At 44.3% G+C, this 15601-nt stretch overlaps 1 protein-coding gene across 8 annotated transcripts in view; it reads right to left on the minus strand.

Moving 5' to 3' along the window:
* KIF1B (kinesin family member 1B) overlaps positions 1-15601 on the minus strand; it is an 86689-nt gene that overhangs the window by 5325 nt on the left and 65763 nt on the right. For all 8 annotated transcript variants that reach the window (XM_032708917.1, XM_032708914.1, XM_032708916.1 and 5 more), the window contains 15 exons: positions 15477-15532; positions 12697-12805; positions 11937-12003; positions 10913-10997; positions 10550-10655; positions 6287-6401; positions 5640-5773; positions 5067-5128; positions 4262-4407; positions 3759-3998; positions 3226-3297; positions 2502-2623; positions 1604-1753; positions 931-1123; positions 224-342 (listed from right to left, as the gene is read on the minus strand). In XM_032708917.1, coding sequence (XP_032564808.1) covers positions 224-342; positions 931-1123; positions 1604-1753; positions 2502-2623; positions 3226-3297; positions 3759-3998; positions 4262-4407; positions 5067-5128; positions 5640-5773; positions 6287-6401; positions 10550-10655; positions 10913-10997; positions 11937-12003; positions 12697-12805; positions 15477-15532 — 1776 coding nt within the window. The remainder of the gene's footprint in view (positions 1-223; positions 343-930; positions 1124-1603; positions 1754-2501; positions 2624-3225; positions 3298-3758; positions 3999-4261; positions 4408-5066; positions 5129-5639; positions 5774-6286; positions 6402-10549; positions 10656-10912; positions 10998-11936; positions 12004-12696; positions 12806-15476; positions 15533-15601) is intronic.

Here is a 15601-nt window from a genome sequence, read left to right on the forward strand (position 1 = left end):
TCTTCAGAACAAGATTAAACTCCATGACCAGCCCTCTGCTCCTGGTCTGAGCCTCTCCCTGCCCTCCTGCTCCTCTCCCTGCCCTCCTGCTCCCCTCCCTGCCCTCCTGCTCCTCTCCCTGCCCTCCTGCTCCTCTCCCTGCCCTCCTGCTCCTCTCCCTGCCCTCCTGCTCCTCTCCCTGCCCTCCTGCTCCCCAGCCCTGCCTGCCCCAGGTGCCTCTCACCGAATTGTGCCAGCCAGGAGAGGATTGAAGGCATATAACCAGTCATTCATGTCCTTGTCATTGATGGCCTGCAGCAGGACCCCACGGTGCTTTGTGCACACTCCAAAGGTGTTGGGTGTCTGGAAGATGGAAAACAATTTAAAATACTGAAGTCTAAAAGCCCAGAAGTTGATGCACAATTCCTCTCTGAGAGAGTCTGCTCTGCCACGTTCCTAAACGCCACAAGGCCTAAGGGCTTTCTTTTAAGTTTCACTGCTTGTTTCCAGAATATTATTAATCATTAACTTCTACAAAATATTGTTTTAACTCACGAGTGTGGACTTTGATGGAGCAGTAAAGCTCATCTGGTACCTTGCAGGATGTTTGTGTGTGTTGTTTTGTGGGGTTTTTCTTTAAGTAAACAAAACACACAACCCCAGAACACCACATAAAGGAAGCTGCAAAAACCAAACACGGGGTGATGGTACCAACACATCCCCTAAAAGCTGATCTGATGTGTAAGAGCACTCAGGTTCAGTCTCTGGCTGTGTCCAAACACAAGAAACCCTGAAAAAACTGGGAACTTTGTGGGCAGAATCATCAGATCCCAGACATCCTCCCAGATGAATTTTGCTTGGACCAGAGATGACACACCTGATGTTATGGATCCACCACTGCCTGTGATGTTCCTGCTTTATGGGTAAACATAGAACAGCTCTCAGACTGACCTTTACCATTGCCTGCTGATCCTCACTGTATTCCACCTGGGCTGTGGATAAGTTGATGATTCCTCTTTCTACAGGGTCTTTGTCACTGTTGTAAATAAAAACATAGGGACGGCGAACCACCACGAAGTGCTTGGCCCAGGAGGTGGACAGAGGCTCCTTGAAGTGGAGGTATCCTTTCTTGGAGACCACAGAGCTGGAAAAAAAATCCCCACATATTAACAGGAGGAGATTTTTCCCTAAATTAGGCACCTACTGAGTATCCCTGTTAACTGCAAAACAGTGTGTAAGACATTTGGTCTTTAACACGCTTTGTCTGCAACAGTGTTCAGAAAAGTTCTGCTGTAACAAGCTGAACTGTGTCTTCAATAACTATGCAGAAGTCTGACAGAAAGAAGGACCCTACAGATCTCTAAGTGAACTTCAGCCACAGTTTGATGCTAACAAACATCATATTTAAGCCACTGGAAATCTTGTTCATTAAGAAGATGCTGAGAACGAAAGCTGCAGAGATCAAACATCAACACAACCTTCCCCAGTCCTGCCTCCACCACACATGACTCTGCAGCTCTGCTATCACCTGTTAATTTGCCCTCCTCAAACGGGATATAGAACCTGCAAACCTCAGAAAGCCCCTGTGACAGCTCTGGGGAAGCCACAACAATAAAAAACTTACCCCGGTCTGATTTCCTCAATATCAGGAACGAGGTTGAGGAACTCATTCTTTCCAGCTCTGGCAAGATAGGAAGTTTCTACTGCAGGAATTATCTGGAACTGTTCCACCTCATGACAGGGACTGGAGGCACGAGAATTTGCTTCTGGTGTCCTTTACAAAAAAGTGCAAAAGTCAATCCCAACAAAGCAACTGAATGTGACAATGGAATTTTAAAGTGCATCTACAACCCAGCCTGTCTTAGGAGTTTCATCCTCCAGCCCAGAATTTTGGAAAGACATCGGGATCCTTTTGCACAACATCAAAAAGCATTTTTCCTTGATATCTGTGGGATAAAATTTATAATAACTGCAAGTAAGTTGTTTCCCCACTACTTTTCCCTTGTTTCTCCTGCTAAACACAGTCACAACACAGGCACACATCTTTGATGTAAAATGTGCTTCATCAGCACTCCTCCCCTCAGGGATGTTAAACTGAGAAGGTACAAATGACATGTTTTTCACTAAGCAGTTATTCCAAATTCAGTCAAAAATATCTGCTACAGATACAGCTCAGAAAGATAAACAGAGAGTAGTGGCCAAACTGGTTTATTTGGGTTGTTATTAGTAGATCTTTGTAACAGATCTCTGAAATAACTTGTGGATTCTGCTCACTGCAGATGCACTGGTCACTGGAATGACAAGCATCTGAGTGTTCCTCCAGCACAAAGGGAAAAAACCCACTTAATGGGCAAAAATAACTGTGCAGAGGGTCTGGAGGAGTAAGGAAAGGGGGCTGTAGAGAGAAATATTTCAAAGTAGGGACAAGGAAAAAAAGAGGAGAAAAAAAGATCAGGAAACACAGCAAAGAGATTTGTGAAGCACTGAAAAGTGATGTTTTCCTATTAATGCACCACACTTACTTCTGATCAATCGAGTTGCATCTGGAATCCACCAGAGAAGGGCAGGTAGATGAAGGGGTGAGGGTTGCACTGCTGAAACTGGACACGGATGGGTCCCGCCCGATGGGAGAAATATCCGACAGCTCCAGGGACAAACACAGGGACAAAGGGTCAAACAGAGCTGGGTTTGCAGCTGGGGCTCAGCCCTGGCTGAACACTCAGCTCAGACAACACAGAGGTATTTCCATCAGCCATTTCCCTACTCAGTAGTCAAATTTTTGCACACAACCATAAATAAATAAATAAAATACAATGGCACTTCTGCAGACAGAGCTTGTTATCATGTCCTGCACCTCTGAGTATTCACAGCCTGACTTCCTCAATGGAACATCACACTATGCAGTTTGCAACTTGGGGTTCCCTGGGCCTACAGGCAGGATTTTTAAGAGTCAGTTTATCCTTTTACATTGGAGAAGTGTATGGAGGGAAAGACAGCAAGAGCACTTCCAGTCTGCTGATAAACTGGAAGGTGTACACAGTCCAAGTCCACACCATCTCCAATTCCTGCAATACTCTTTGCAACCTGATGCTGAATAGCCCAATACTTCCAACAGACTGAATATAAAAATTAATGAAATGAATATAAAGTGGTTTATCTTTTCATAGTATCAGCAGATTCCACGACCCATAAATGTGTTGCTATTGTACTACAAATAAAGTGTATCGTCCTACATGACATACTTACCTTACAATCACTGATGCTGTTGTACACCTGGTTGAATTCCCGATTGAAAGTGTGAGTCAGGAGCTGCAGACACTAAAGAGGGGGAAAAACAAACGAGAGACAGAAAGAGAATTTTACATTTAGATTTTCAGGGAGATCTGAACACAAGAGGCAATTTGCCAAGACACGCTTGGGCAGCTCGTGAAACAATAAACAAACCCTAAACTGCTGTGAAAAATCCCAGAAGAAGAGGGGAATAACCTCTTCCCTTGATAAAATTAGGAAGAAGAAGAGGGGAATAATCACTTCCCTTGATAAAATTAGGAAGCTTCACTTATAGAACTATTAATGAAGGGGGATGAGGTGAGTGAACAGCCACGGCACAAACCTATTGTGGTTTCGTGGTGTGAATGAATGGTTTCACCAGAGAACATCCTACAGTGCAACCCTCCCAATGCTGGGCATTCACTGTGCTATCTTGAGAAGCTCATCATTGATCTTTAACCACCCCTGGCACCCCAGTTCTCCCCCAGGAGGCCCCTGCCCTGCCCCACCTTGGTGGCCAGCTCCTTCTCCCTGTCCACCAGGCTCTCGATGTCGGCCGAGTCGTAGCCGCTGCTCTCGCTGGGCGTCACGGCGCTCTCGAAGGTCGTGGTGGAGATCTGGGAGGAGATGCTGGTGGAGGTGCTGAGGGTGCCACTGCTCAGGCTGGGGGACAGCGAGTCACTCAGGGATTTGGGGATGCTGTCACCGAGCTTTTCACGGAGCAGAAGGAAGTGCCGGGTTTTCTCCACCTGGTGAGAGGAGAAATGGGCATCGTCTGCTCCAGGACGGGGCCTGTTTCCCAGACACTCAGTTCTCAGGCATTCTTTTATATTCAGACCAGTGAACATTCCCCCAAGGGAAGGGAGTTTACAACGGGACTAGAAATTGAATCTGCCTTTGTTGAATACACTGAGATTCTGAGCTGAAGGTCCCACTCAGTAGCCAGCCCACACTTCGTATCTTCTCTGTATGGAGAATTCATTTAAATCTTGACTTTGATCTCTTTACTCACCTCATGCAGCAGCTCCAGTTTCTCCAGTTCCCACTGATGCTCCAGGATGAGGCTGTCACCCCTGGGCCTCCAACCAGCCAAGTTCTCTTCTCCCCTCACATATGCCACAGATGTATCCAGGACTTTCCTCCTCCTCCTCTGCATTCCTGAGCAGCAAAAACCAACATGAGACATGTTAAAACCACAGCCAGAGGGATGCCACTAAGAAACAATCAGCAATCTGTGAGGAGCCAACAACTCTGCTGTTTGGCTGAGAATACACAAGGCAAGGATTTCATTCACTGCCATTACACATTCCAAAGATATCTGATTTAGTGCAGCTTTCTTACTTCATTCAGATATTTTCTATTGACCAAGATACAATGCAAAATGCTGGTCTGTGTAATTCAACAAAAAGACTTCAATTGCCATGTCTTAGAAGAAGAATACACTGATACTACATGAACCACATTCCTTCCATCACCTTCAAAAGGCCAAGAGAAAACTCTCTTGCTGCCAAACCCACTGTCAGTGAGGAGCCTTGTATCATGGCCCTAATCTCAGACTCTGGTACATGCCCAGTTTCCTGAGATACCCATGTCAGAGATGTCAAGTTCTCAGTGAATCCTCAGTGTAAAGTGATGGTAAACACAGACCTGAGTCTAAAGTAAAAGCCTAAGTTTATTTTATGGAGCAGCAATGTTCCCCTTCTCCTGTGAAACACAGGAACTGCTTCCCATCAGGACAGAAGTGTTTACTCTGTTCTGCTCAGGAAATTTTCTGCAATATTTCACATTTATCACTTGAACACCCAGTGACTGCTTACCTGGACTGCCTGTGTCTGCCATTTTGCATAAACTTAGTTCATAGATCCCCGTGACTCGGTTGCTGTTCACAGAAAAGCAGAAGGAAACAAAAACACACTGTTATCTTCAGAAAGAAAGTGCATCAGCTGTAGTTCAGTGGGCCCCAAAGTAGAAGTTTAAGAATAGTTGTTAGTTAGAACTAGATCTGAATTTTAATGTTGCCAGGACAGACTTCAAGATCGCTAAAAATGGTATTTCCCCCATGTTCCCCCCACACCCTGCATTGGACTTGGAGAGCAGGTGCTGCAGCAAATTCCAGGTCAGGATCAGGACCATCTATGTACAAGCTTGAAAAATGGAACTCTCTTCCCAACTGTCAGTCTGGAAAAGAGGTCAGTAAAGAGAGAAACCATCAGAGTTTCACTGAAATAAACGCAAGAAAGAACGTTCAAAACCAGGCTGGAGAACCCACGACCAGGTATGGTTTCAAGGAAGAAACAAAATAAAATAAACTACATCCTCCCCATGCCCTCTAAGAGAAAAAGCACACATTGACATGAACTATTGGTACCAAAACTGGGAACTGAACTCACGAGTCTGGGGACTTGGAGTAGCCGCTGCCGAAGAGGTTGCGCAGCGAGCGCGGGGGGGAGATCTTGGCGTCCCTGGAGTAGAACACCATGCACACGTCCTTGGTGATGACTGCAGGCTGGATGCAGTGGTCCAGCTAAGAGGAAAAGCAGCGCTGAGTGAGGGGCTGCAGACTACTCTGCCAAGCTACACTGCTGCCCTGGGAGTGGCACAGCTTTGGGAAGTTGTTCTCGGTTGGGTTTTTGGTGAAGAAAACTGTCAAATTCCTCGAAGCGTCTCGTGGGTGAAATAATTGCACTACACAAAACAACAGCATCTTGCACACAAGGCAGTGTTTGTAACACCAGGAGTACTTCCACAGCAACCTTCACTGATCTCAGTGGATTTTCAGATACAAAGGATGGACAAAAGGAGGCACAGAGATCACCAGTTTCACTTCACGTGTGCTGCCAGGCAGGAATACCTGGACATTAAGATGTTAACTGTGAATAAATTTTTCCACCCTGTTCTCAGAAAATGAATGAACACTTTGAGTGGCTTCAGGACTGAAATCACTCAGCCCAGTCAGGGTTTATCTCGGGTACACACTGAGTCCTGTCTCAAATGGTTCTACTGAGCCACAAGGCAAAGGCAGGCACAGGGGTCTCACCTCCAGGTAAGCAGAGAGGGTCATATAGATCTTCTCTCCATATGGTGTCACTCGGTTGAGGAGGAGGGAGTTATGCAAGGAACTATCCCAAACTGCTTCAAACCGGTAGAAAGTCCTGGAAAAAAGTAAAAGCTCAATTGTAAAAGTTCCTCTGCATCCCTCTCATTGCTCAGTGTAAAGCACCTCTTCCCTGACACCATCCACTATGACTCTCAGAGACTTAAGAGAGCAAACACTTGAAGCAAAAACCTTCTCTTCTTTTCCAAGATTATTTACTTCTACCTGAAATAGTATTTTGCCTGTTATGAAAAAGACTCATCTGAAAGAGAAAAGAGGCAACACAGAAGAGAACAAAAGCTGCCACAGCACTACAGGGAAGTCAGCACTAGAGAACTGTGTTTCTAAACAGACAGAATTCACCTCTATTGCTTCAGTCCAGCTGGGCCTTCAAACTGCATGGGAAGATCCTTTTTTATAACCAGCTCTCATCCTACACCATATTTTAGGACTAACATTTAGCAACAGAAGAGATCCTTCTAATACTTAGTCTTACAAAACCAGCAGCTTCTGACAGCAAATCAGGGTGACTGATAGATGGGTTCAGTCCTATATTCAAGTGATAAATATTTCTTTCTGTGCTCTAATGGCTTCAAGGAAAAACTTGCAGCTTAACACAAACTTCTGACAGAAGTTTCCTTGGTTTGGTACATGGAGAGAAAGGAGCTGAAGGCTCCCAAGCTCTACCCCAGCAATCAGGAAAGTTCTTCTGTTCAAGTAAGAAGTGAGAGAGCATCAGACACAGCACAGCTAAATCACCAGATCTCTCTCCTCTCTAGCAGGGGCTTAGGGAAATGAGCTTTCTCCTTTCTCACAGGCAGAGACTGATTTCAGGTAAGTCTCTTTTGGAAAGAAGAGCCATACCCTTATCCAGGAGTTCAGCATGCCTTTCCACACTGGCAACACAAACAGAAGGTATTAATTCTCCATCACCTCTATAGTATTTCCCTCCCAAATCCCCTTGTTTTTGAGGTTTTTCATCCCATTGAGTCCAAACAATGTGGTACTAAAAGCAAGAAAAGTTGTATCTCTAAGAAGCTTCTGTGCTAATGCCCAAGGCCAACTCAGAAAAATAGAAAATGCAACTAAAGACAAAGGACAAAAAGCAGGGTGGGGATAGAAGAAATAACAAAACACAAAGCAAACCAAAAAGAAACATGAAACAACCTAAGAGCAGACATCAGAAACAGAGAGTTCTGACCTCAAATAGAGCTCCCAAGAATCCCCTTTTCCTGATACCAATTACACAATTCCAAGCTAGAGACACCATCAACTGTGCAGTCAAGTGAGAACACTGCTAAATACTGTTTGCATTTGAAGTAGCATACTTAGGAAATTACTTCTAAACATCTTGTTTCTGTTAAAAATGGTACAGAGCAACATATCCTAAAGGCCAAGTAATTGGTAACTTTAAAAGCACTGTAAAGTAATAATCCTCACTTGAGTTAGATTAGGCAAACAGCACAGGCTGTCCTCTAACCCTTTACACATCTGTGTTGAATCTTTATGTTTTAAGCTTTCATTGTGACTTAGTTAAGACAGCAATTTTTTAAACTTTAAGCAAGCTTCAGATCTATTGTCAGGGTGGGAAAGTAGTAAAACCTGGTTCTCCACACATGGGAAAACCAGTGTATGGAGCCCCTGCACCAGCTCTGCACCATTTGCCAAAAGTGATTTCTCATCCTGGGGAGAGAACACAGGGTAAGTGTTCATCAGTGCAGAACTCCCACCACCACCTTCTGCAAAACCAGGGGCTTTGGACAAACACCAAGCTGAAGCCAAGTACAGCTTTGAGACAGTTTTTGTAGTGGGTTTTGTCCAGCCAGGAAGTTCCTTATCCACAGCCTTGCCTGTCCCAACCAGAATGTGCTCCAACAGTTACACAGGGAGACAAAAACCAGACGTGAGCAAACTCCTTTCAGCAGAGCCAACAGCACAAGGAGCGAGAGGGAGCACAGAACAAGCAAAGCACAGAAAACAGGAGAAACAGGTTAAATGTGTAGTTAGAACTGACTCTTAAGTGGATTTCAGTATTAGTGAAAGGTGGTGAATTGAGAGCATTGAAGACAAAGAGGCAGAGCACAGAAAGCAGAGTGCAAACTGCCCCAGCCTGCACTGCCATCGTGCCTGGAATCCCGTGCCTGTGATCCCACCTGGAAAGGGAAACAGGAATCCAGTCTGAGCAGCTCCTCTGCCAGCTGGTAAATTAAGGAGCAGCAGCCACATGGTTAAATTTCAGATGCAAATCCAGCTCCAGAACAGAGGCTGAATGGCCCTCACATGGCAGTCCCTGCTTTTTGTTCAGTGCAATTCGGAGCTGGAATTTCAAGTAACCTCATCATTCAGTCCTTGGCTTGGTACTTCAAACACATTACAGAGTCTGAGACAGTGAGAAGTTCCAAATTTAGTTCTTTGATACAGAACAAAGGAAGAAAATAGCAAGGACTACAAATAGGGGCTATATTTGATGGCACATTTAGAGAATCAGGAAGACTGACGGAAGGAAGTTCTCTCGTGTGTGAAGGAAAGTTTCCCTTCACAAGTCCCCCAGTGAACTGTACCTGAATAACCCCTGACACAAAGGAGGAGGAGGAGGAGGAATACCAGTTCTGGAAGAGCTAAGAGGTGTACTAATGGAATTCCATAAAAGCTAAGGGGGAGGTGGCAGCAATACAACCAGGACATAAAGCATTCTATTTTCAAGAATCTTTATGCACAAAGGAAGCAAACAGAAAATACCTAGGCATATCCTTATCAAGAAAGAGCCTGTAAAAACATAGAAAGAGCTTCAGTTAGTGCAGCCAAAAGCAGAACAGAAAAGCAACAGCTGAGAGGAACAGAACATGTGGACTTAAAAAACAAAACAAAGCAAAAAAAACCCCCACAGGAAGCAGAAAACAGTCTGCAGACAATGAGCAAACAGAAGACATATCCCTCACCAGGGCCTCAGTCCCACTCCACCACTGCCATGTACTCATCCCACAACTTAAACCTTGGCATTTTGGGAAGAGATGGTCAACTCACACTCATCCTTCACCTGAGTAACCCACCTTATAGGGAACTATGGAGCTGTACAGGAATTTATTGAAACTGCTGGAGAACACAAAGCACAGGGCTTTCCAACTGCAAAGGCAATAGTATCAGACTGGAAATCAGCAACAGTCTCCCAGTGTTCCAGTTATACTGATCCATTAATTCAGATACACTAGAATATCCACTTCACAGTGGGAGACAGAAAGGAACTGCTGAAGCCCCTGTCTGCCTTGACAGACACCAGGTGGCAGAGATATTCCATGGGCAGGAGCAGCATCCTGAATCCTCCTTTAATGCTGCAGTGGTCCATCAAAGTCCAGGCCTCTGACGGAGAAGGAAGAAGCCATTTCAGTGCCTTGGAGGATCCCGACTCCAGCATCCAGCAGCTGCAGCAGAGATGGGCCCCCAAACTCCCCTCCCCTCTGGAAACACTCATTCAGAGCTCCATTCCAGAGATATTCCTGCTTTGCACAGCTGAGCAGAGCCAGGGAGCGGTGAAGTGACTGGGCTGACGTCAGAAGGGAGAGGCTGTGCCCAATCCCACACTCGGCCTCGCTGCCCTTTGTTGCAGACACTGAAGCAAAACAATGTGGAGTCTGAGCTTTACAGCAAATGCACCCTAATGAGGGACACACAGAGCCAGAAACCCCTGAGCCAGGGCCCTGCTGCTGCCCAGAGACTGCAGGGACAGGGGACAGGAGTCAGCAGTTCATGATACATCTGTAGAAATCCACAAAATATGAATTTACAAAGCGTGGCTCTTGCTTCAATTGTCACATGCTTGTTCCAGGGAAGATATAGGTATGTCCACATTTATAAATATAGCTCCCCAAATTGTCCTTGTACTTCAATGCTGTATTCTAGCACCAAACCTTTATGTCAGTTTAAAAGTTCTGGGTTAAATCCTGAGACTCCCTTAAGCTGTTCCTTTCCATCCTCCTTTTAGGATCCTTACACACAGAAAGTCATTCAGAAAATAATCAACAAATCCTTCAGGTAGATCAACAGATTTCAGCAGTAGCAAGAAGTTATGGTGATGTTCATTCTCCATCTGCCTGCCCTGTGCCCATGGAATTCTACATTTAATAATTAGCCACATTCCCAACTTCCCAAACACCTCAGAGGTCAAATACATTTCAGATTCCTGCTAAAGTGCTCACTTTATTCACTTACCTGTTGGAGCTGTGAGAGGACTTCAGGTATTTTGCAGAGATAATATTCAAAGACAGAATGGCATCCACAGCAGCCTCATCTACCTCTGCTTTATTTCTTATGCGCCCTGAAATGGGGAGGAGGAGGAATCAATTAAAACTCAACCTGCAACACAAAAGGAATTTGTTTTCCCAAGTATCATTTCAGACTATGTGATTAACAAGCAACTGGAAGTTGCAAAATTAAAGTTTTTCTTCTGGATCTTTTTCAAAATCCTCCTCTCACAGGCAATGCTCATAAAAATGACAGAATCTGATACAAACAGAAATTGCCACTAACAGTTTTTCTTCCTTACAGAGCAAGATGTGACAAGAATTTACTCACCAACAACCAGCTCCCTCACATCTTTCCAGTGCAACTCACTGCCCTTCTCGTGGATAATGGTGACTGTGATTCTCCGCTGGATTCCCTGGGAGAGTTCAAAACCAAAACACTGGTGAAGCATTCACACACACACACACATTTGTTTTGCAATAGTAAAGTAAATAAGATCATTTAAACTAGTCTGTAACTGAACAAGCACCTCTGTGTTTCAGGGCCCTAAAATTAATCTCAAAGGGATGTTATATTCTCATATGTAACAGAAATGAATTAATTTCCCCTCCTCACTCCACAAAGGCAGAGGTTTTTTAACCTAAAATAGCCCTGAAATTGTTGTTGTGCTCTCAAAAATAGTGATGAGGACACTGGTAAATCCAGGACTAAGTAACTTTTTTCTTCCAAGGGAATTATTGGAATATGACCATCATTCCTAAACTATCAGAACTGTTCCTATTATTTTAAGAACGAGAGGCAATGGAAGTCACAGGTAAACTCTATGAAAAGGAACTGAGCATTTGAGAGTAGAAAAAGCACAACTTTAAACCTAGAGACCATATTTAACTAGGATTATCTTTAGAATCTAGCTAAAGACAAACTGTTATGAAGGATTATAAGAGGCACTTAAAATGCACTGAGACATGGTCATTTTGTAGAGCAGAGTCACAGGCAGTGACACAGAAAGAATGGAAGCTGAGTCCACGTGATCCTTCTGTGCCCTTGGCAGAGATGCAGGAGAACACTGAGGGCACAAAGCTGGTCCCAAAGGTCCCTGCTTTCTAAAATGCTTTCATCTTTCCTGAGTGGGACTCACACTGATAAGCAACAGGAACAGCAATATCCTGGGGGTCAAATATAATCCCCTCGTAGCCCCAAGCCACCAGACTGAGCACAGACTGAGGGCTGCCTGACCCTGCAGCTCTCATGGCACAGCTGGGAAAGGAGGGCAGGAAAGATGCCAAACCCACTCAGCAGCATTCTGTCCCCCCTGCAGAGATGCAATTTGCTGTTCCACAGCTTTCATCAGTACCTGGTGGAGCAGGAAGGTCCCCTGACAGGGCAGGCCCCCGGTGTGATCCACAATGGCAGGGATGTACCTGTGGGAGACAGTGGAATCAACAGGAGGAATGATGGACCAGCACAGCAACTTCTGCTGCCAACAGTTACCTCTCCATAGGATATCTGAAGACAAAGAGTGTTTCTTTCTACCTACTCTCAGACTATTTATGGCTCCTACTCTAAGACTCCTCAGGGCTCCTTATGGCACTACAGGATCAGTGAAATACAGAAATATTGTATATTGTACTTCCAGTACTTCTGGAAAACTCCATGGAATAAGGAACCTAAAGACCTACCAGGGGAAAACCTTCTTTGTATCAGAGATGAACATAAAACAGGACCTCTTGGATGACTTCTGGAGCATAAAGTCTCTGGTGACCCAAAGGATTGAAACTCATGGCCCACACAAGGTAAGTTTTCCCAGTGCCTGTTCAGCTGGTGTGCATGGAGTTCTCAGTGGAAGGATCACTTCAAGTGTGAAGGAATGTCATTCTATCTTTTAAGTCCTTTCCAAGGGGGTGAAAGGATGTTTTTCTCTGTCTTTCCTCCTTTCCAACAGGGACAACTAATGCCAGCAGTAGTTACATCCCATCACTACAAACCAGCCAGGACCCCACCCAAAGACAACTCCTAAAAATGAACCTCCTCTGAACAGAACAAAGGGGAAAAAAAACCCCCAAACTCCCATAAATCACTGCCCTTGAAACATAAAATATTAACACAGAACTTACTCCCCTGTTGGCTCCAGTTCACTGATCTCAAACCACACCAGGAGGTCGTATTTGCTCACACTCTGGCCCAAGCTGGGTTTGCTCATGGTGTTCAGCTTTGTAGCTGGCACTTCAAGGCAGAAAAAAGAGAAAGAAGGAAAAACAATAGTTTACAAAGACTGAACAAGTAAATCTTGCTCAGGGTTCATGGGAATGTGCCATTTCAGTGATCCTACATATTCTATGTACATATGCAGAGCAGAGATTTCCCCATGAAAATGATGGTGCTTGCAGCAATTGTTATTTCTCAAAGTGGTTTTTTTTTTTAAATCTGGGTTACTAGAATAAAACAAAAAAGGTTAAATAATGAAACAAAAGTGTATCCAAAGGGCTTGGAAAAATGCACAGCCTCTCTAGATCCACAGAAAAGAAGATTCCTCAAATGTGCATCACAGTTTGTGGTTTAGAATTGCTTGGGTCTGTTCATCTGCAGCATTACTCACTCAAAAAGTACATTTCTCATTCCCCATGTAAGAGGAGAAATACAGAATTTAAAACTTCAGTCTTCACTTCTTGATGCCACAAACTGCCAGACTCCTGCACCACTTGGATAAGATATTGTATATGTAAAAGGGCTGAACAAGACTTATTCCACAGCCTTAATCCTGCCAAAGTATGTTTCTGAGCTCCTTATCTCTTGGTATTAGTGATTATTACTGGTCAGATCCTCTCTAATTCCTTTCATAAAAATGTAGGGATAAACCATGCTAAAAAAGTAATGGGATAACTGAAATTCTGGAAATAACCTGATACTCCTTCTCACACACTCACATCACACCTTTTAGTTATCATTGCTTGACTTCTCTTATCTGTTCACTCATTACATGTTTGGAAATGGGAACATTTTAAAAAGCTCAGTTCCTGTGCAGTCTGACAGGGATTTTTGTAACCCTGCAACTGATTTTCCATTTTTTCTCCTTTCACATGCTAACCTTGCTGTTTTTATTAAGCCAAGTAATCGTTCCCCCTTCTGGCCTCTCAAGCCCCATTCTTCCCTTGCTCAGGTGTTCTTTGGGTTCTCCCACCTTCACACCTCTGTGTATCCTTCAACATCCCCCAGGTTTAAATTTCCCAAGCACTGGAAGGGCATAACAGTCCCCAGTTAAGAAAAGGTCCTTCCAGGTGTGCCTGTGGGGTCTCTTAAATTCTGTGTATTTTCTGGGTAAAACAGCAGCTCCCTCAGAGGGACAGATCTCACAAGTATCAGTTATTCACAGCACAGCTCCATCCTGTGAGGCAGCAAGAGTGAGGCTCAGCATTTACTCTTCTCACACATTACTCAGGGTAGTAACCCTGTTGTACCCATCGTTTCATGAACTCATCACAACTGAACTCAGCCCTGCTGGCAGCAGGAGGAACATCCAACACCCAGGTCACCCCAGTTTATTGCTAAGTAGAGAAACTCAAAAGCACCAGAAGAGGAAAAACAACAGAGAGACACGTTTAACCAAACATGAAAGCTGGTTCTAGACATTCTCACAGACTTGCCCTGGCACAATTAATAGCCAGCATGCCATTTTTTGATTTTAATAAAACAGAACACAATGGAAGTGAGGAATAGCAGTGTTAGTGGCAGAAAAGGAAGATGAGCAAAAAAGAAAAGCTGTACAGAACACAGTAGACTGTTTCCTCTCCAGCTGGCTGTGTTTTCATTTGCATCTCTCATCCCAGGATCACAAAACTATATGCAAAACACAGTAAAAATCAGAGGTCCAGGAAGTTTCAGGGAATAGATGCAGTGCCACAGAAAAATCTGTGACTCCCAGCACACTGGAGCCTATAGGCTATATGGTTCTCTCTAAAATGTCTACATAGTTCTCTCTAAAATAGCCCTAAACTTCAGCACAGCATCATCCTTCCATGACCACAATCATGGCAGCTTCTAGTCCTAAGAATACTACATGATAAAGGAAAAAAAAAAAAAAAAGGAAATTTTGAAGCACGTTTTGGAACTACTTCTACATCTACCAGAGATCAAGGTTGGCTACTAACCATCTCGTTTAGGAGCCCGCTCACTCTGACAACTGGGAACAGGCAGAAAGAGAAAAGGTGGCAGCTGGTCAGCTCCATCCTGGAAAGCAGCCACAGCAGAGGAGGCCAGAACGTTGGCATGCTCGGAGAGCGTGTTCAGCACATGCACGTTCACATAGCCAGACATTAGATACCTAATCAACTCAATTTTCCTCTCATGGTCTGCAGAGGGAATGGAACACACACACACACACACAAAAAAAAAAAAAAAGGATGGTAGAAATATGCAGGTGAGAGAAAGACAAAGAAGGAGGAAATTAAAAGGTGAAATGGGGAAAAAAAAATCGTGCCAGAGTTCAGAGTTCAGCATTAATGCAGTTAGGGAAAGGAAACAAGGATCATTTCAACAACACGGACTCGCTACGGGACAATGGGAGAGAGCAAAAGATGAAGTGGTTAATGAACAAGCAAATTTGCAGTCAGGTGCTCAGTAAGCACAGGAAGAGCCATAGCCAGATCTCATGGAATATGGTCAACACCTCAGCAATGGAATTCTACTCTGTAACAAACCCAGCAGCACTTCCTGCAGAGGAGGTTGCAGAGAAATAAAAACAAAACGCATAAAAAGGGAGAGAACCATCAAAGATTCAGGGCCCTTCCCAACACTCAGTCCATTACATTTCTCAGTGCCCTGGATACCTCAGGAATACACTACAACCTCCATTTCAGGAGCAGACCTGTGATGGACAGAGTCAGAGAGCTGTGCTCACCTGGCTTTGACAGTGGCATGGGGGGAGGAAAGAATCTTCGGGAAGGCTGTGGAGGGCTACAGAGAAATGAAGAGAGTTATCAGTACAGAGGCAGTTAACATGAAAAATATGTTTTATTTAAACGT

The sequence above is a fragment of the Chiroxiphia lanceolata genome, chromosome 22, assembly GCF_009829145.1.
Source record: "Chiroxiphia lanceolata isolate bChiLan1 chromosome 22, bChiLan1.pri, whole genome shotgun sequence".
In the NCBI taxonomy this organism is placed as follows: Eukaryota; Metazoa; Chordata; class Aves; order Passeriformes; family Pipridae; genus Chiroxiphia; species Chiroxiphia lanceolata.